Raw genomic sequence first — 22,564 nt, forward strand, 5'->3', positions numbered from 1 at the left:
TGATGGTAAAGTGAAAAGTACTCAGCTGTCACAAAGATGGCACTGATGTAAATATTTTTTTTTCCTTGTTATGTTGGTAGATGTTGTACTATACCCCATATCAACTATCAACTTCATCAGCAAAATAATTTTGTTTGTATGGTTTTTTATAAAGTAATCATAATGACTATATTTTATTTAGATGGATAACTAGGAATAGCATATATTTGTTCTAGACTATTTATAACTTAAATAAATTATTTCAGAATTGCTGAAGGTTTATAACAAGTCTCCTCCATTTTCAGCATTTCATAAATGAGCAGCTCAATTCAAACTTGGGTCATGCTTCTCTTAAAGATGATCCATGTGAAGGATAACCCAAAACTACAACCACAGAAAAACACAGTGAGTAAGTTCACAATTTGGTTTGGTGATTTGTGATTAAAGAAGAATAAAACAATAATCATATCAGATAAAACAGAGCAGCATATTTTATGTGAAAAATTAACTATGAAAAAGTTTTGTCAACACTGATGCTGGCCTTCTTGCATGCTGACCAAAAGTAAATGCAAATAAAGTAAATGCAAAAATGAAGTTCTGTGCAACTAAAACCATTGTTTGGAAACTGATGCCACTGGAACAATGAGGGCAAAGTTGATTTCATCTGACAGAACAGTTATGGCTAATGTTTTTATGTGATTAAAACATTGAACAATGTCTATTTACCTAAAAGAGACAATGCCAAAAAATAAATGCATTTTTGATACATATAAAAGAAACAGTCTTTCATTTCCAAGCTGAAAATTTGTAACCTTGTTCCTACACTATACATAAAATTCCTGCACAGATTATGTGTTTGTATTTGATGTTCTCAACTAACAGTAGTGTATTTTTTTATCAGCAAGCAATTACAGATCATTCTCATTGTGCAGTTAACAGTAGTTGCAAAATCTGCACTTCATTGCACCAAGATTTAGTGGATTCTTTTTAATTTGGGGGTTAGTTGAAAATTATTTAGTTGGTCACCAGCAGAAAAATACACTCCTGGAAATGGAAAAAAGAACACATTGACACCGGTGTGTCAGACCCACCATACTTGCTCCGGACACTGCGAGAGGGCTGTACAAGCAATGATCACACGCACGGCACAGCGGACACACCAGGAACCGCGGTGTTGGCCGTCGAATGGCGCTAGCTGTGCAGCATTTGTGCACCGCCGCCGTCAGTGTCAGCCAGTTTGCCGTGGCATACGGAGCTCCATCGCAGTCTTCAACACTGGTAGCATGCCGCGACAGTGTGGACGTGAACCGTATGTGCAGTTGACGGACTTTGAGCGAGGGCGTATAGTGGGCATGCGGGAGGCCGGGTGGACGTACCGCCGAATTGCTCAACACGTGGGGCGTGAGGTCTCCACAGTACATCGATGTTGTCGCCAGTGGTCGGCGGAAGGTGCACGTGCCCGTCGACCTGGGACCGGACCGCAGCGACGCACGGATGCACGCCAAGACCGTAGGATCCTACGCAGTGCCGTAGGGGACTGCACCGCCACTTCCCAGCAAATTAGGGACACTGTTGCTCCTGGGGTATCGGCGAGGACCATTCGCAACCGTCTCCATGAAGCTGGGCTACGGTCCCGCACACCGTTAGGCCGTCTTCCGCTCACGCCCCAACATCGTGCAGCCCGCCTCCAGTGGTGTCGCGACAGGCGTGAATGGAGGGACGAATGGAGATGTGTCGTTGTCAGCGATGAGAGTCGCTTCTGCCTTGGTGCCAATGATGGTCGTATGCGTGTTTGGCGCCGTGCAGGTGAGCGCCACAATCAGGACTGCATACGACCGAGGCACACAGGGCCAACACCCGGCATCATGGTGTGGGGAGCGATCTCCTACACTGGCTGTACACCACTGGTGATCGTCGAGGGGACACTGAATAGTGCACGGTACATCCAAACCGTCATCGAACCCATCGTTCTACCATTCCTAGACCGGCAAGGGAACTTGCTGTTCCAACAGGACAATGCACGTCCGCATGTATCCCGTGCCACCCAACGTGCTCTAGAAGGTGTAAGTCAACTACCCTGGCCAGCAAGATCTCCGGATCTGTCCCCCATTGAGCATGTTTGGGACTGGATGAAGCGTCGTCTCACGCGGTCTGCACGTCCAGCACGAACGCTGGTCCAACTGAGGTGCCAGGTGGAAATGGCATGGCAAGCCGTTCCACAGCACTACATCCAGCATCTCTACGATTGTCTCCATGGGAGAATAGCAGCCTGCATTGCTGCGAAAGGTAGATATACACTGTACTAGTGCCGACATTGTGCATGCTCTGTTGCCTGTGTCTATGTGCCTGTGGTTCTGTCAGTGTGATCATGTGATGTATCTGACCCCAGGAATGTGTCAATAAAGTTTCCCCTTCCTGGGACAATGAATTCACGGTGTTCTTATTTCAATTTCCAGGAGTGTAGATCATGCCATGCATACTGGTACATCTAAGTACTCTTTCCATATTTTTCATTTAGTATTATACTTTTAAACCTTTTAGAGTGAAAATAAATTTAAGCTTTCAAGCAACCACCTATTCAAATTCAGAAATTTTCTATTTTTATGGCCTGACTACTTAGGCATCACAACTTACTTCATTAAAGCTTTGCCTCTCAGGTTGAGTTCATTTTAATAAAAATCTTTACAACTAGTGAACTCTTACTCTTTGTCAAGGACATATTAATACCCTCTACTCAGATGATCTATCAAGGCAGATACTATTGTACACTATTCTTAATCAATCCTAATCATTTATTTCCCTATAATTTTAGTGGATTTATATGGCTTGTCACAAAATTAGTCTCAGAAGGTGCTGTATCCTGCTACAGGTGTACGGGAATGTGAGTGCGCTGAGTGTAGTGTCACTGCACGTATGTGCTTAAGTCAACCTATTGTATAGTAACCAAGTAATACACGAAACTGATCCAAGCAACACAAATGTGGCTTCAATCATAAACCTCTGAACAATAATGGAAATAATCTCTCATGACTCCACACATAACAAGACAAATGAATGTAAATGAACAACAACACCTGATGGTATTTCAGAAAGTTTTGGCATTGTTTTGTGCTTGAAAATGATCACTCATGTCCACTTGTTTTTATAATTACGGTTTTAGCACCTTTCATGGCAACAGTTCTCTTACTCGGCACATCAAATGTCAGAAGTTGCAACATAAGCAATAAACAGAAAGTTGCTATGCATTAATCAGAATAACTGATGTGAGCAGTACATACTAAAAGAACATAGTGAGAGTGAGTCAGCTCTACTCCGCACATACATAGGCACAAGTAGACAACACAGCGGGGACTGTGTCGTGTCCACACTTCCTACAGGGGCCTGCAATGATACAGTTGGCAGTAATTTTAAGTATGCATGCACAGGGACACTACACTCGGCGCACTCAGACTTGCGTGTACTAGTAGCAGGATAGGGCAAGCGGGAATGGGGAAATGGCTCACCATTTAATGGAACTGATACTCAACCACAGACGTGCATTGATAAGCTGATTACTCTAAAACTCAATGAATCCATTGACATGGCAAAGGCCAACTTGAGTAGCAAGCAGAAAACTTTATTTCATGAGGAACCACAGCCAAAATCCTATAGGATGTTTCCCTCAAAATGGCAACGCCCTATTAAAATTACCTATGCTCTATTTAACTGAAGGTAACATGCTCCTCATATCCTCCCATAATTAACGTCATTTAAATATTCCTACTGGTTCTTTTGCACTGCAGGGTGAATATTTTATCAAAGCACATTAAGAATATGGTATGGTAACCATTTGTTATGAATTAGCACTGAAACATTCATAAAGATTTGCAGACTAGTCCAAAAATATCTAATACTAGTACATTTCATTTTCTTAATAATATACTATCCTTTCAAATGATTGCTATTTGTTTAGATTTATTCATTGGAGATGTTATTATAAGTGGCTGTTACTTGTGTAAAACATGGGAAAAACTACATAGAGTCACAAATTTTTATTTTTATTCAAGATGCACAATTTAATTAGAATCCTGAGAATCTTACTGCTGTATTTCATTAATATTTGTAAGCGGTAATTTCCATTAGTCATGCTAATCGTACACAGGTTAGTTACAAGTCAATACAGTTGCCATGACCTTTTTATTTATTTATTTATTTATCGTTAAAGTTATTGACTTGTTCTGGAAACTGTAGCATAAAACTCATGCACAAATAAATTAAAGCCTTTAAATTCCACATTACTATGATTTTTTTATGTATTTTAACATTATTATTCCATGTACACATTATAAATGCATAAACATGCCAAGCAATAACTGAGTAGAAATATATTACATTATTTTCAGTGTTGATATGTTGCTATTGATAAGATGAAAGCTTCCTACAGATTTCAAAGATTATTTGTATGCTGTACATGCATATGATTATTAGAATAATCTCATGTTCATCACCAAGTTTTGGTCAGCAAAAAGAGAGATGGTGGAACACAATTCACGGTTACCAAATTGTGGACCAGATAAAATTCCTACACATGAGTTTACAAGAATAATGTCTTCTCTCACTCCAGACCATGACTGTTTTATCCACTGAGACGCTTGTGTAATTTTATGTTGTTTTAAAGCTCCCTTCGGCATGAATTCCTGTAAGGTATCATCCATATGTTCCATTCCTCTCCCATACACTTTAAATAGTTTATTTATCAAGACATCAAAAGGTCACATTCCACTCAGAATAACAGCATGCTCTGTATTTCCCTGTCTCAGTTTCTCTTTCAGGGAATTTTTCAAATGACTACTAAACTGATCTTGCACAAGAAGAGAACTCTTCTTCAATAAAGCACCTTTTCTTCTCTCCCCCACTCTGTTAATCCACAATTCTATACCAGCTTCATCCATCCCACCCTTGTAACATACATGAACATCATCAGACAGTATTTCAGAAGGTTTTGGCATTGTTTCGCACCTGAAAATGATCAGTGGATTAGATTTATTACCATCAGCACAACACAAAATAACAACAGTGTTAATGAATTTTTTCATGTCCACTTGTTTTTATAGTTACAGTTTTAGCACCTGTCATGACAACAGTTCTGTTACTCGGACATCAAATGTCAGAGGAGTTTTGTCCACATTCGTTATTTGGCTTATTCCACACTGGTTTCCTTTTGATGCTGAATAATAAAGCAACGAAAAGATAATATTTTCTCTTCATACCCTTTTGGAATTTTCTGAGCTATTTTGGTTTTAATTTGCAGGCTAAGTCAATGATGCTTCATAAACCTGTAGCACCAACCAACTCCACCCTTAAAGTCATTTAAGTTGCACTGTAGCACTAGCTTATGAGTGTGGATAATTTTTGTATGAAGTTCAATGCCATTTTGATGGTGTCCTTGAATCCATTTCAATATGTCATATTGCAGTTTTGGCCATTTTGCACCCAATCCTCTATTTGCACAGTTAATCCTCCTCATTTTTTTCAGTTCTTCTTTACTAGTCCACCAATTGTGAATGGTTTTTTCCATTGGTGGAGGGCCAAAATGCTGCTCAGCTCCTCTATTTTCCAAGTTCTTCTGCATATGCTATTACTTTCAATTTTCGAAACTAGCTACATATGAAAATATTGTACATTACCAACAACACAAATCACTTTCAATCCAAGTTCACTGGGACCGTACACTGCAATGACACTTCATAGGCTAGACAATGTTCTGGGTTTGTGATGGCAGTGTGGGAGGGAAACAGTGTTAGCAAGCTTGTGAATCCCTGCAACTCGTGTTCGTTTGCATCGGTGCACTGCTGCTGCCAGTTGAATCCAGTGTTGCCAGATAGAGACAGGTTTCCCATGGCATAAAATATTTGACCATTTTTAAAACTGGTGGGGATTTGAAATCAAACACTGGACATTTTTATATTAATTTTGAATATAAGATGCACCTGAATTTTGGATGCAATTTTTTGAAGATATAAGTGCATCTTATAGTCTGCATAAGGCTCCCAGGCATTAGTCAAGAAGGGTAGACAATATATGTTTGTACAAGGCTTCACTGTTGCCATTATTTTTATTCTATACTCTTTCATAATATCCCTAATACAATAAGATACTACACAACACCACATGGAGTCAGTTTTCAGCTACCTCCCTGGACAATGATGTGAGAATACTGGGCCATGACCATAGTTCAATGATGAGCATGGGACTTTTATTTAGCCCTTCATTTAAATCTGCACATTTAACTGATGTTGACTATGAGGATAAGATGAACTAAAGTTGTTAAGTACTGCTTGTCATATTTGTATCTAAGATTTCCTTTATGTCACTATTAAATTTATTTGTACTCTGCCTGGTATTTAAAGTGAATATTGTTCAGAAAATAAGTGCAAATTGTTAAAAATCTCTGTAGCTATTCAACAAGAACATATCTGTATTGGTAAATGCAACTTCCATTACTTACAGCAGCCTAAACATTATGGAACAAAGAAAACGATGGTCATTTAACCCATGCTAATTTAATTTGTTTCATATGAAGGAAATATTATATTATCTGTCCCATTGGAAGGACTTTTTCCTTGTTAAGTGTTCAACTTCAAAGTCACTATCCATCCCATTCTTTTCATCCATATTTCCGAAAATATTAGGAAAGTTAAATATGGCTTTTATCACAGAAGTTTATTCTGGTCCTGGCAGAAACAAACTACATTAAGCATGTCCAACCAAAGTATTTGCAAACAGTGCAAAAATTCATGTTTAACACATTTGTCCATGTGTGGTGTATGCTATGATCAACTGTCAGTTCAGTTGTTTAATTACCTTAGATAAAGATATACCTACTTTGCAAGTGCTCTGGTATACAAAGAAAAGTGTCTGTAACAAGTGTTCCTTTGAAGATTATACCTTTAATGATACAGCAAAAACTTGCAAGTGACAATTGTGATACTGAAAATCAACAGGGAGAGAAGGTGGGACACTTGGAGCCACTATAAATTAAATTAACTGTTTTATATAATCAAGACACACAAACAAAAGGATGAAGTCACAACTTAATTAAGTTTAAATGAGAACATAATAAGATTCACAGTTACGCAGCCACTATACCATAGTCATATTATGAGAGACATTTTAAGGTTAAGTAAATTATTCTCTTTTTATGTCAATCTATCACATAAAATCATTGTGAAATAACTTACCTTGCTGGAACATGGTCACTACTCTCACTTTCGCGTGGTTTAGAATGGCCACCTGAACGACGGCCACTGTTTCGCTTCTTTGGTTGTTTTGACTGACAAGTTGGGCAGAACCACTTCCCTCGTGGAACCTACATGATTTTTCACAATAGATTTTCAGTCATTTAAGTAAGCGTATGACACCTTTCATATTACAGTTTGATGCTTGTTGTACAGTATATATAGTTTAAACTTGTAGACTATCTTACCTTACTTAATACAGGCTGAAGACAATCCGTGTGGTATGCTCTAGGACATACATCACACAATACAAGATTTTTGCCTGTCTTTTTTCCACATACTATGCAGTTTCGTTCCCCTGTTGCTTTATTCATGCATTCAAAGCAGTACCTATGATAAAATAAAAACAATTGTAGCTAAACAATAATTGCATGGATGTACTTTTATACAAAAATGTTATCTCACAGTTACTCATAAATTATATTTAATGAAGTATAAAAACTCTTCTGTATGTGACATTTAAACATATTCAGTTTGCGAGCATTCCTCAGATTAGACTCATCAAAACATACAAGTTACGAACTGAGATTCACGTGGAATTAAATATCAGTGTTGCATCATGGAGTGTTGTTGTTGTTGTTGTTGTTGTTGTCGTCGTCGTCATCTTCAGTCCGAAGACTGGTCTGATGCAGCTCTTCATACACGTCTATCCTATGCAAGTCTCTTCATCTCTGCATAACACTGCAGCCTACATCCATTTGAACGTGCTTATTGTAACCGAGCGGAGTGCCGCAGTGGTTAGACACTGGACTCGCATTCGAGAGGACGATGGTTCAACCCCGCGTCCGGCCATCCTGATTTAGGTTTTCCGTGATTTCCCTAAATCGCTCCAGGCAAATGTCGGAATGGTTCCTTTCAAAGGGCATGGCCAACTTCCTTCCCCATCCTTCCCTAATCTGATGAGACCGATGACCTCACTGTCTGGTCTCCTTCCCCAAAACAACCAACCAATTTGCTTATTGTATTTAATCCCCAAGTCCATCCATTACCAACTGATGATTCCTGGTACCTCAGGATATGTCCTATCAATTAATCTTTTCTTTTAGTCAGTCTGTGGCATAAATTTCTTTGTTCCCCAACTTGATTTATATCTCATCATTAGTTATTCAACCTACCCATCTAATATTCAATGTTCTTCTGTAGCAAAACGTTTCAAAAGCTTCCATTCTCTTCTTGCCTGGACTGTTTGTTATAATTTATGTTTCACTTCTGTACAAGGCTACACTCCAGGTAAATACGTCTCCCTTCATGGATTAGGTGATAACACCTGTTCCAGTCAACAATATCCCGCCATCTCTTCCATGGTCTTGCCCTCATCTACATCTAGATGACTACTCTGCAATTCCCACTTACATGCCCGGCAGAGGGTTCTTTGAACCACCTTCAGACTATTTCTCTACCATTCCATTCTCTAACAATGCATGGAAAAACTGAACACTTAAATCTTTCTGCATGAGTTCTGATTTCTCTTATTTTATTATGAAGATCATTTCTCCCTATGTAGGTTGGCGAGAACAAAATATTTTCAAATTCAGAGGAGAAAGTTGGTAACTGAAATTTCATGAAAACATCCTGTCGCAATGAAAAACACTTTTGTTTTAATGAATGTCATCCCAAGTTGCTTGTCACATTCATGAAACACTCTGCCTTATTTCATGATAATGCAAAATGAGTTGCCCTTCTTTGAACTTTTTTGATGTCCTCTACCAATCTTATCTGGTACAGCAATACTCTAGCAGTGGATGAACAAGCGTAGTGTCTTGTCCCTGTTGGTTTGTAGTTAAGAATTTGCCCTGGAAGTTTATCTTCCTCTGACATTCTATCTACATGTTCCCACCTTGTTACCATAAGGGGTAGGCAAATGAAAATGAGACAGATGGGAGGAAAAGTAAGTAAACTCTTTATTATTTCAAAAGTAATTGCCAAAGTTAGTAATACATTTATCCCACTGCGAGACAAAATGGTCAGTGCTTGCATGAAAAAATGTTTGCGGTTGTCTTTGAAACCATTATTGTACCTAAGCATGCACAGTTTCATCTGAAGCAAATTTACAGCCACAAATGTATTTCTTCAGGGCTCCAAAAATATGGAAATTGCTTGGGAAGAGATAGAGGCTGTATGGAGAATGTGTAGGGATTTCCAGTGAAACTTCAGCAACACAGTCGAAACAACCCTGGCAACATGTGGTTTGCTTTTGTAGCATATTTCTAATAGTTTTACAGATTGCGCTGAATTTTACAATCTTAATATGAGTTTCATGGTCAAAATTACATCCTACATTACAACCAAGATACTGAAAGTTGATAACGTTCCTGTATTAAATTATTTATTACAATTTTAGATGTTATAGGGGATTTTCCCTTGAATGTCATTACTTTTGCTTTATTAGAGGGTATTTTCATGTTATATTAAGATGATATACAGGTCTTTGAAGATTATCTTCATTTTTTATCATCTACAAATTGTAGAGTATTAAAATATTTCTCGCTGTTGATCTTTAAGCCATAGGTGATATTGTGTTTCCAAGCCCTGACGAGGTCATATATATAGATGATGAAAAGATTCAGAGACAGCCATATCCTTGTCTACTGTGTTGTTGTTAACTGTTTAAACAAGTTATCACTATTTTCACTATAATTTTTGTCCGTTTGTAAAGAGCTTTCATGGAGTTAATTAGATATGCTAGGAAGTCTCTCTTCTCTATAGTCTGCTGCAGTAGCTGTCTACTGACTTTGTCAAAAGCTTTTTCATTATCTAAAAACGCTATGTGCATCTCCAAGTTACTTTCTTTTCTTTCCTCTACCAGTGGTTTTATACTAAAATTATCCATATAATAATGAGACGATAGTAGTAGCTCCTTTTAGGATTGATAGGTGGCAGTAGAGATGAAAGATTCTGTAACATTTAAATTTATACTTGATTTTAACAATTTTTGCTTCTTCAAAAATGTTTATCTTGCTCTCCCAGACATAAAAAGTGACAACAGCTGGACAGCTGGGAGAGTCGTGTGCTGACCACATTTCCTTTCGTATTTGCATCCGGTGATGTCTAAGGGCAGAGCATGGACAGTGGCCGGTCAGTACCATTGAGCCTTCAAGGCCTGTTCGGACCTGTTTCTCTCAGCAATCTGCAGTTTATATCCTCTTTACTTTAGACATCATCAGTTATTTTGCTGTCCAAGCAGCAGAACACGTCTACTACTTTTAGCAGCCTTTTGTAATCTAATTCCCTTGCATTGCCTGATTTAATATGGCTACATTCCATTACCTTTGTTCTATTTTTGTTAATGTTCATCTTACAACCTCTTTTCAAGACAGTGTACATTCTGTACAACTGCTCAGCTAAGATCTTTACCATCTCTAACAGTATTACAGTTTTACCAACAAAACCTCATAGTTTTTATTTTTTCTTCTTGAACTTTAATTCCCTATATAAATTTCTCAATGGTTTCCTTCACACCTTATTCTATGTACAGACTGAAAAACAGCAGGAATAAACTACAACCCTGTCTCACTCCCTTCTCGACTATTGCTTCCATTTCATGTCCTTCAGCTCTCATAATTGCAGTCTGGTTTATGTATAAGTTGTGAATACCTGACACTCCTTGTGTTAATCCCTCCTACCGTGACAACGTCAAAAAGTGTAGGAAGACATTTTGGTATATCATCATTGTACAAGTTTGGAACTAATTTAGAAATCAATCTATGTTCATAATAAAAAAAGAGGAATGATCACTTAGCTTCTGGTATGAGAAGATTTTTCAAATGAAAATGCAGGATGAAAGGCAAAAAGTATCTGACTAGGGCCGAAATTTTATTCTCCAAAAGCAACGCTGAAGCTGAAGTTCATCACAATTGTAAATTAACATTCCACAGATCTCACAGATGATGACACACAAAGTCCCTCTGCACTCATTGATTTGACAACACATCCAACAACATATTCTCACACATAATATGCTGGATATTCCATTGAAATGAAGGAAGATTATGGTTTAATTTATCGATTACGATGTTTTTAGCAATGAGGTATAAGCAGGAATTGTGTAAGCATAGAGAAGGGATTGTGTAAGCAAAGAAGGAATTTCAGTATTTGGATTAAGTGATGTACGGTAACCATGGTGTTATCTGGATAGCCGAACTTGTTAACACACCACTTTCAGGATTTGGGACGGCATACCAGTCCTGTATTGAATCTGACTGATGGATTAACAAGGGCATGTATGCCGGCCAGTCTGAGTGAGGTTTTCATGTGGTTTCCCACATCCAACTAGGTGATTACTGGCTGGTACCCATGTCCCATCTCAGTTACAGGATTTAAAAATTCTTCAAAAACATTTTCACTGTTTCACATGCCATAACACTAGATGCAAACAGATGGGGTACACAAATTAATAAGACACACAAATAGTAGATTTTGAATCTAATTCATATCCACACTATTCTGTAACTTACTATATCTGTTATAATTGACCTCTGTGAGCAATTATATTTCTCAAACTGCAATAACTACACGAGTCTAGTCAGCAACGATAGGCAGAAGTTTCCTGTTATTTGTTGCAGTAAAGTTACCAATACTGTGACCACTTTTACTGTTTCTAATGTGGGAGAATGTGATATACAGTTATGAGTTTGAAGATGTGAGCTCTCAGGTGTGCAGTGTCTACAGTGTAAAGTCAGTATGTGTGATAGTTCACTGCAGAGGCTTATGGAAACTAATTTCTCTTTCCTCTCACTTGAAGATAAGCATATATGGAGACTGACAGTGGGTATCAAATTAGTTAAGAAAAATAAAAATTAGTGTAATGAAATTGCACAATTTTGCAGATTGGACATTTACAGGAAAATACATAGACTGGACATGTGGTTACTATATCACAAACAAATGGTACTGTTTTCCATGTTTGTTGTGTCCAAAAGAAATCACTAGGTGCAAGCAGATTTGGATGCTAAGAGACACTGATTACCTCACACATTTATAACAGAAGACAAAGAAACATGAGTGGTCTGAATCACATATGACTGCACAGCTAGCGTACAATCTTTTATGGATACAGGATATTAGACAACAACTGGACAGTGCTTATAGGCAGTCAGCTGAAAGACATAATGATGAGAGTTGCAAAAACAATTACTTACCCTCTAAAATTATAGATTGTATTAAATGTTTTAGTGGTTTGAGCTCACATTTTGTGGACATGAGGAGTGATTCATCAAATCCAGAAACTTTTCACATCATATAAATTTCACTGTTGAACTTGATGCTGTGTTTAGCAATCACCTTTTGGAGGCAATGTTTTCAAAGGCACCTCTAAATGTATTCAAAATGATTTACTGGAGGTTTATCATGACTGAGTAAGAGTGGAAATCACTGCTGCTGATTTTCTGTCAGTTACTGCAGATGAGACAACTGACACTTCAAGAGTTTTTTGTTGTTACAAGATATGTTTTCTCTGAGGGTAAACCTGTAGAATGGTTTTTGACTTTCCTCACTCCTCATGGACAGATACAAAAATATTAACAGAACCACTTAAAGGAACTTTACCAGTAAAGGATAATTCAGAGAGAGTTATTTGTCAGAGATATGATGGTGCAGCTGTTATAAGTGATAATCATTCAGGTGTACAGACTCTTCTCAAAGAGCATTTTAAACATTCCTACTTTGTTCGTTGTTATGCCCATAAGTTGCATCTGATTTTAGACCAAGCAACGAATTGGAATATGAATGTTTTTTGCTGATCTTCATGGAATTCACAAATGTTTTTCATAATTCTTCACAATGAACAGCAATGCTAACTGACACAGTGAACAGGAAAGTCCCTCATGTTTCCAACATGAGATGGAATTTTAGTCAAGAGCTGTGCAACTTGTGTACAAAAACTGAGAGTTACTTGTAGAATGCCTGGAGCAAACTGAGCTCACATCTTAGCAAACTACTACAATTACTGAAACAAGAGGGCTCCAACTGAAATTAAAGCACCCAGAATTTCAATTTGGTTGTCTGTTTTCAACCATATTATGCCGCACATTGACATATTATACAGTCAATTACAAAAACAAGCAGCTGGACCACTGACTGTACAACAAGATGATCCCTATGTGCAGATAGTTGCTGTATCCAGCAGAGAGACAGTGACAGAAAAATGAAAGTGCAAAAACTGTTGCTGCAAAAGAAGTGTGTGATATAATAATCGCTCATGTTGTTGAATGCTTTGAATTCACAGTGCCTACTGTCACTGCAACTTTAATCAATTCTGAAAACTTTGATTCATACAAAAGTCAGTTTCCACAAACACTGCTGCAGGGATCTTCTGAAATATATCCCTCCTTTGAATGGAATAAGGTGATAATGGAGCTTCAGATACAAGACATAGGGAATGAGCTTAGAATGCTCACAGGTGCTGTTCCATTTCTACAATTCCTATTCAAAATTTATTTGCAGGAAACTTTTAGTGAAACAATGAAACTCCTGAAAGTGACCTTTACCACACTGATAACAACATCTGAAGTGAAGCAATGTTTCTCAATCATGAAGAGAATAAAAGTTCTTCTATGAAGTACAATGAGTCAAGAGCAACTAATAGCACTAGCAATGTTCTTCACTGAGAAGGACTTTATATGTTGCATCGTAGACATCTCTGAATTCGAGATTCTCTGCTTGTCAGGAGAGAAGAATAGATTTCTCTTACAAACATTCATCATAAGGTAAGTACAATTCCATACAGTAATTATTATCTTATTCATTTTTAGCCTTTTTAAGTTGGTTATTTGGAATTTTTGCATTCCCTTTCCTTGTGAACCTTCTAGAAAAAACTTCACAAACTGCCACTAGTCATATCCTCTCCTAAATCAATTTCTAGAGATCTATTCTCATATTCTTTCAGTTTTTCTATGCCATAAATTACAGCTATAACAATTAAACTCTATTCTTTTGACATAGTCTCCTCTTGTGATGTCCCATGTTCAGTTTCAAGGGTACTTCTACTGGCCCTTAAAACATGTCAGATATCAATAGTAAACATTTATAACTTCAGTTAAACAATTCTATTCTCCTGATGGAAATCATTTTCCTGCAAATTCTATTGTTGTATTTTGAAAGAAACACTTTATTTCATTTAGTGATTAGCTAATTTCATCCATGTGAACATTATTAATGTGGAAAGAACAATACCAAAAGTTAATTATAACTTCAAGAAGAAACATGAAATAAAATCAAAAGTATTAACATATAAAAATACATGCCTCAGTTATTTACATCACAATCAAATCTGCAGCATTTAACTTTTTCATATATTGATGTTTAGACTGTTCATTTTATTTTATAGTTCTTCTTGAGTCTGCTATGATTTGTACTGTCTTCTCTGATAAACACGTTTGGTGAATGGGAATCTTGTTTCCTCTGTACTGCATATGCCTCACCATTGCATGTTACTGGTTGTTTGGGCGGGTTAACTTTGCATCCTGCGTTATATCTGTTGCTGTATTGTTTCCTTTCTTAATGGTGATGCTTAAGAACTTGATCACTCAATGTGCAGATTACTGACTTCACAGCTTTATTGAGTTTTTTTCTCTCTCTTTTTTTGTGTTCCCAAAGTTCATCCACGAGACAAAGAACAATATTCATGTTCTTATACTTAGTTCTTATACTTAGTATGTTCCTTTGAACCCATTTAGTGGAACTGTCCTCCCAAATATTATGCTTTCAATGTGTTTCATGAAAATATTTGCAATTGTTGATTTTGCAGAATGTGCACAGATATTATAAGAATGCGGGTAGTGTTTGCTGTGTCTATGAGACACAGATAGAGTGTAGAGTGAATGGTAAACTGAACAGCTTTAAAGAGAATATACCTGCCTTCATAGTTGGGCAGTCAGTATGTTTGATTACAACACAGAAATATGTGTTCACATATCCAAACTACCAGAGAACCTTCCTTGGTGAGAAGATTGGGAAAGGGTGCATTTATACTTGTGACAACAACTGATGAGGTACATGAACAAGAAATAGGCTAGTGGTTCCATAGTTCAAGTCAATATTAAAAGGGCACAAGACTGGGGTTCTTAGCTCTTGCCTCATACTGGCATCCAAATGATACTATGGGTGACACAGTGACCACTGGCTTCACATGGCTGTCTGAGCTCACACGAATTTAGTATTTTTAGTTTACGACAGGAAACCAGCATACATGTAGTACTAACAACATATGCGCCACATACTGACACAACATACCAACCACCAACACAGAAGCTAAGAACGTGAGTGACAATACACACAAATACAGTAACACATACATAAGAATATATGCAGAAAATGAACACATGTAGTGTGCGTGTGTGTGTGTGTGTGTGTGTGTGTGTGTGTGTGTGTGTGTGAAATGGAGCCAGAAATAGTTATAAGGCACTGTTAGTCACATATGTTATGCTAAACTTGGAAGAAATTCTTCTGTATTCCTGTCATTTATTCAATATTTGTAGCAAGCACAACCACTTCTTGCAGTCTGTAATTCTTGCAGTCTGTAATTCTTGCAGTCTGTAAGACATCAGCAATACTTAATTTCACTGCTGCCTTAAAAGCATTCCGTTTCAACTAGTGATGGGACAACTAGTCTCCGTGGCCATGTCAGCTAAACGAATGTTTTCACTCATTCACTGGGTTTTAGTGGTTTCAGTCAATGCAACACAACCAACTGAAACAATTCTCTGTCAGTTGCAACCAATATGTGAACGTTTTCATTCAGTCTCTGGATTTGAGTTGTTTTTACTAACATACTTTTTCACCTTTTCCCACTAGGTCATTGGGGTGGAAAATTTTTGGAAATTTGTGGGAAGTTCCTATGGGACCAAATTGCTGAGGTCATCGGTCTCTCGGCTTACACACTACTTTAACTTATGCTAAGGACGACGCACACACCCATGCCTGAGGAAGGACTCAAAGCTCCGACAGAGGGAGCCGCGTTAACTGGCAAGGTGCCTCAGACCGCACGGGTACCCTGTGAGGCTGTTGGGGTGGGCGCATGGCACCACCACCATAGCCTCCTCCTATGGCAGCCAGGGCCAGGGTTGTTGCCAGCGCAAGGAGCTGGTGCGATAGCTAGCGCAAGGGCACCACTGCCTGTACCTGCACTAACGGCAACTGGTCACTCCATCACCTCCTTGCACTGGCTGTGACCCAGGCCGTGGCAGCTGCAGGACGTTGACATGGAGCATGCATGACACAGGCGTTGTCTCAGACTTATAGATATCATCTCTTTTCAGTAACACATAATGCAAACAGTAGCAAAAATGTGTCAATTTCCTTTCTTCTTCATGTATCCCTAAGATAACTCTTATGCTTGCTCAGTATTGTACTCCCAATGAAGCTTTATTAGTTATGTGTTAATTGCACATAGAACAGTTTAATGCACAAATTTCTATTTATCTGTTTTAAAAGGTGAACAGTAGAATTAGTCTTTCAGCACATAATGAAATGAATGTGGTTATTGCTTGTCTTCAGATACACCTGAGGGCATGTGCACCCCGGTTTGTTTTGTATACCACTAGTTTACTTCACCTAATGAAAGTACTGCAAACTGGTTTCACTCAGAAGAATAATTGGATAACTTGGTCAGCTAAATCCTTAAGCAGTGCTTTCAATTGAATGAATGAATGAATACAAGCTTCAACCAACAGAAAAACTGAAGACTGCTTTCACTTGAAAAAGAAAGAATGAATAACTAACTCAGTCAGAAGTATGCCACTGGACGGTGTTGACTGTTTTCATGTACCTGCTACTTGAGTAGTTTCATGCGAAAGAAATGAATGAAAAAAATCCCTTCAATACATAAAACTACAACTGACTAATTTGACTGTTTCCATTCAGTTGCTCTCATAGGCAGATTTCACTCAAAAGAATGACACATAATTCAACTGATACATAAAGCTACAACTTTTTTCCAACAACCAACTGAATCGATTGTTTTCATTTGGTTGTTCTCTCATTAGCTTCAACCCGCCTGCCTTTTATATCAACAACAGTCAAACAAGAATTGTGTTTACAGCCCAATATTACAAGAGCTACATTATTTACTTACCAGTCCCCTTCTGGAATGTTCTCCATTTTTGGCTTGAAGCAGTATGTGTGATAGCCTTTGTCACATCCATCACACAGGAGTAACTTGTCTTCATTGTCTCCACTATGACAAAACTGGCAGTTCTGAAAAGAAACATAAATTAATATGAAATGAATTGAAACCACTATTTCCCTCCCTTCCCTTTTATGCATGCACATATATACGTGCATGCTCATATACATCTACATGTTCTAAGTGTCTCTTTCTGTCTGTGTCTGTCTGTCTGTCTCTCTCTCTCTCTCTCTCTCTCTCTCTCTCTCTCTCTCTCTCTCTCTCACTAACACACACACACACACACACACACACACACACACACACACACACACACACACACACACACGCACACACACAAACATAGTGTGAGGATCGGAAAAGTTTGCAAATAACAACGTACATATAAAGAAACAGTGTGAATTTCCAGGTCAGCTGACCGTGGAAGAAGAAGGGTTCTGACAAAGATAAATAACATGAAAAGAGGAAGAACATGTCCTGCGAATATATTAATGTACAGAGACATATGGGAGAGTTAATTCATGGAACTGTTAAATAGGACAAACACACAAAGACTTAAGAAAATCTTCCCATACAATACTTTGTACATAATGGCATGGCTGTTTTACAGCATTGTTGGCTGCCTATTGCAACCCTATCTTTATGTCTCTTCATCTGTACAAAGCTCTCCTATTAGCTGTCTTTCCTGCTTGGTCTCCAGTCCAGCCTTTCCGAGGTCTACCACTTTTTATTCCTTCCTTGATGTCTCCCCATCCACACTTTCTGAGCTATTCCATTACCATCCATGTGTTTCCTATGGCCATATTGTTCTAGTTGTTCTCTTTTTATCCAGCATACAGAAGTTGAATATATTTTCATAATTTCCTTAATGTCTTCATTCCTTACTCTATCAGTTACTGTGTTTCTACAACATCTCTAAATCATCATTTCTTTTGCATAAAGGCTTGCTTTCAGGCCACATTTCTTACATTAATAAAAATCATGTATTAAAAGCTCTCATTAATAGTGGTAAAAATGAGTTCACCCTCTGGAAGGAAACCACATAATCATGATGCCTTCTTTAATGCCTCACAGCTGATTACAAATATGAAGTAATATTCCTCAAGAGGTGGAAGTTAGAAGATGCATGTATTAGGATGCAGGAAGGATAAAGATAACCAAGCTGGTGAGCACTGTGAATTCACCATTTCTCAATCAAACAATACAAATGAAATAACAAAGCTTCTCTTTATACCTATAATATGGCAAGCCCAAAGAACCCTAAACGTGAAAGAAACATTCTCTAAATTTGTACACACAGAATACAACAATTAAGCATTTGCAGATAACGGACAGATGACTGAAACAAAATATTTACTCAGTGTTGCATATATAAAGCCATATTATCAATATAAATTTGAGTTCAAGGTCCAGAATGCAATATTTTGAACAGCCAAGGAGTTAACCTGTGTTAAAAATAGATAAATAGCAGAACAATTTTTATAACAGGCTGTGAAGATACTATGGTGGCTTTGTTTCTTCAGAAGAAATTCAAGAAAGTAATGACAGGATTCATGATCCGGCCTGGCATACATTTCTAATTCATAACATCTGATTACTGATGGGACATAAGACAAGAAGCCTCCACGAAATAGAAGAGCTAGTAAAGTATATGTGATGTGAGTGACATTATTTTAACAGTTCTGAGTCACACATCAATTTAACAGCCTCCAGTAGACAACACATTTATATTTGAAAACTGTGAAAATGAAGTTCAATAGTTAAAAGAGCACAGCAGGTTTTAAAATAATGTAAGAACAAGAATCAAAGCATTAGTCCAAGTTTCTTATAGAGCCATAAATAGTGGGCAGAAGGCAAAATAAACAACAACAAAGTGTTGTACAAGCAAATTACACAACCAAGGTTTCAGAGCAAAATAAAAAACAACAATGAAGTGTAATATAAGGAAATTACACAAGCAAGATTTCAAGACAAGAGTATTATCAGTAGAAATGTTCAACCAACAGCATAAAACTCATCATCTTATGACACAAATAATTTCTACACTAACTCATCACTTATAAATTACTGAGAATAATTACATGGTATTCACTCCAAGTCATCTTGTAGACACATCTTTGAAGTGCTAAGCTTTCTAATTGCACCTTCACAGTGTATGCATTCAATAATAATGTCCTTCACTGTTCATTGCTAAAGCTATCAATGGTTTACAAAGGTATTCAATATGCAGCCCAAAAAAATCTTATCATTTGTCCAATTACACATTATGTATGAAAAGTAGCAAAGTAAATTTTTAATCTAATAAAAAATGGGTTCTCCTGACAATGCCTTCTATTCCATAGATGGATTTTAAATCAGAAACAACTAGAATACATAACACAGTTCACTTCACTGTTAAATTTAAATGCATTTCATTAATAAGATGAGTAGTGTAAAAGAATAATACAGGTATTTTCATTAACTTTAATGCACTGTGCTATTTAGTGATCTGTGAAAGCCCAGTGTGTGGCCATATCAACATCATGGGTATACAGCCTGTGAACTGACACAGTCCACATTATTTTCATAGTTATCACATAAATGGTCTCATACAGTTGGATAATCAACAATGCAGATCTATGGATCGGAAAGACCTAGTTCACTTATATGTTGAAAACATTGTAAACAGAGTGCTGATTTCACTCAAAAGTTTCTCATGTGAACAAAATTTCAAAATTCTTTTCATGATACAAATATTCCAACTCATATAGCCTTAGTTTATGCAAAAATTTCAGTGAACTTCTCTTGAAAACAAAGCTTGAATTTTAAAATCCATGGCAGTATTGGCACATAGTTTTCATAGAAACAATAACAGTATATGGTTCTGAGCTTAAATAACAATAATCACAACGATTCCAAATAGTGACAACCTTTTCTGCTACACCATGTTTCTTGTTTGGAAACTCGCATACTTCAATGTGCTTGGAAGAAAGTGTTGTCTAGTTATGCTTGTTGTAAAATGTATGACCCTTTCATGAAAATTGTGGAGAGTGTGACCACATCTATTTCACACTTGACAATGAACAATGGCCATGGAAATATGTCACATCAAGGACATGATCACGGAATTTGTGATGCCTAGGTATTCAGTACACTGAGCTGCAGGGGAATACATTGTACTGTCTACATCTACATCTACACTCTGCGAACCACTGTCAACTGCATGGCAATGGGTATGTCCCACTGTACCAGTTATTAGGGCTCTTTCCCACTTCCATTCACTTATGGAGCACAGGAAGAATAATTGTTTAAATGGCTCTGTGCATGCTGTAATTAGTCTAATCTTGTCCTCACAGTCCCTATGGGAGTGAAATGTACAGGGATGTGATATATTCCTATAGTCATCATGTAAAGCCAGTTCTTTAAACTTTGTTAGGAGATACTATATCGCACTGCCTGCGTTTGTAAGAAATACAATGCAATGTGCTCCAAAGAAGCATGTAGATTGCACAGGTAGCCTAAATGGTTAAGGTGACTGCTCTCTACAAGTGGGAAATCTTGATTTGAGTCCCAGTGGGGCACAAATTTTCAATGTCATCAATCCATTCTATAGTTGGAGAGTGCCCATATTCGCAACTGTGAATACATTTACTGTATTTTTTAGCAGACTTTCTCAGGATAGTTTCCATCTATCTTCAAGAGTCAGACTGTTCAGTACTTTCAACATTTCAGTGACACTCTCCTGTAGGTCAAACAAACCTGTGACTGTTTGTGCTGCCTTACTCTGTATACGTTCAATATCCCCTGCTGGCCCTATCTGATGTGGGTCCCACACACTTGAGCAATATTCTAGGATGAGTCACACAAGTAACTGGTAAGCAATCTTCTCTGTAGAATGAATGCATTTCCCTAATATTCTGCCAATAAAAAGAAGTTTGCTACTTGCTTTACTCAGGACTGAACGTATGTGATCATTCCATTCCAAGTCTGTACTATGTGTTACAGCCAGGTATTTGTATGAGTTTACCAATTCCACCTGTGACTGATTTTATATTGATATGATACTACATTTGTTAGTTTTCTGAAGCACACAACTTTACATTTCTGAACACTTAAAGCAAGTTGCCAATCTTTACACCACTTGGAAACCTTATCAAGATCTGTCTGAATATTTGTGTAGATTTATGCAGAGTGTTCTTCATTGTAGATAACTGCATCTTGGCAAAAAACCTGAGATTACTATTAATACTGTCTGCAAAGTCATTGATACAACATAAACAGCAATAGACCCAACACACTTCCTGGGGCTACATCTGAAGTTACCTCTACATCTGTCGATAACTCTTCATGTGAGATACCATGCTGTGTACTTTCTGTGAATAAATCCTCAATCAAGTCACAAATTTTGCCTGATACCCCACACATTTGTACTTTCAATGTTAAGTGTAGGTGTGGTACAGGGTCAACTGATATTTAGAAATTGAGAAATATTGCATCTAGCATCTCCTAAATCCATGGCTTTCAGGAAGTCATGTCATTGTCACATCAAAGCTACAATCAAGTTCCAGTCCAAAGGCAGGGTGGTCGATGAAGCATAAAACTTACAATTGAAAGCATGTTTATTACTGACACTAATATATAGCCAGAACAGAACTAATCTCCTAGGTGGAGACTGCAGTTATATATATAAGCAATGGATATTCCATAATGTTAGTATTTATACAACCATGGCATATTCCAGTCCTACAAACGTTACAAACATAAGATATGAGGGTTGGAACTTAAATAGTGGCAACTATTTATTCACAACTGATACAAAAGAATTACACGTTTGCACCTGTAACTATCCTTCAAAGTAGTCACCAGCATTGTGTAGAACCCATTGTCAGCGATGTGGAAGGCGTAGTATACCATTAGCAGAGCCCGTTCTGTTGATGGTGTGAATGGAGTGGTCTACTGCCTGTCAAATCTCTGGAACAGTTCTGAAATGAATGCCATGAAGTGGTTCCTTCATCTTCAGAATCAAATCCAAGTCACAAGGAATAAAGTCGGGGGAATAGGGTGGATGGTACAGTACTTCCCAGTCCCATCAACCGAACAGAGCAGCCACAGCTTGCGCAGTATGCGCCTGTGCATTGTCACACAAAATGATGGGGGGTTTGCACAGAAAGTGTCACCGCTTATTTTGCAGAACTGGTCACAGGTGATG

General features: G+C 37.7%; 1 protein-coding gene across 1 annotated transcript in view; it reads right to left on the reverse strand.

The window, feature by feature from the left end:
• The window catches only part of LOC126469996 (bromodomain adjacent to zinc finger domain protein 2B-like), a 296,201-nt gene that overhangs the window by 18,167 nt on the left and 255,470 nt on the right, over window positions 1-22,564 (reverse strand). The window contains exons 29-31 of the mRNA XM_050097452.1: window positions 17,326-17,447; window positions 7,445-7,586; window positions 7,200-7,327 (exon numbers count right to left, since the gene is read on the reverse strand). Of these exons, the coding sequence (XP_049953409.1) occupies window positions 7,200-7,327; window positions 7,445-7,586; window positions 17,326-17,447 (392 nt within the window). The remainder of the gene's footprint in view (window positions 1-7,199; window positions 7,328-7,444; window positions 7,587-17,325; window positions 17,448-22,564) is intronic.

This window comes from Schistocerca serialis, chromosome 3, assembly GCF_023864345.2.
Source record: "Schistocerca serialis cubense isolate TAMUIC-IGC-003099 chromosome 3, iqSchSeri2.2, whole genome shotgun sequence".
In the NCBI taxonomy this organism is placed as follows: Eukaryota; Metazoa; Arthropoda; class Insecta; order Orthoptera; family Acrididae; genus Schistocerca; species Schistocerca serialis.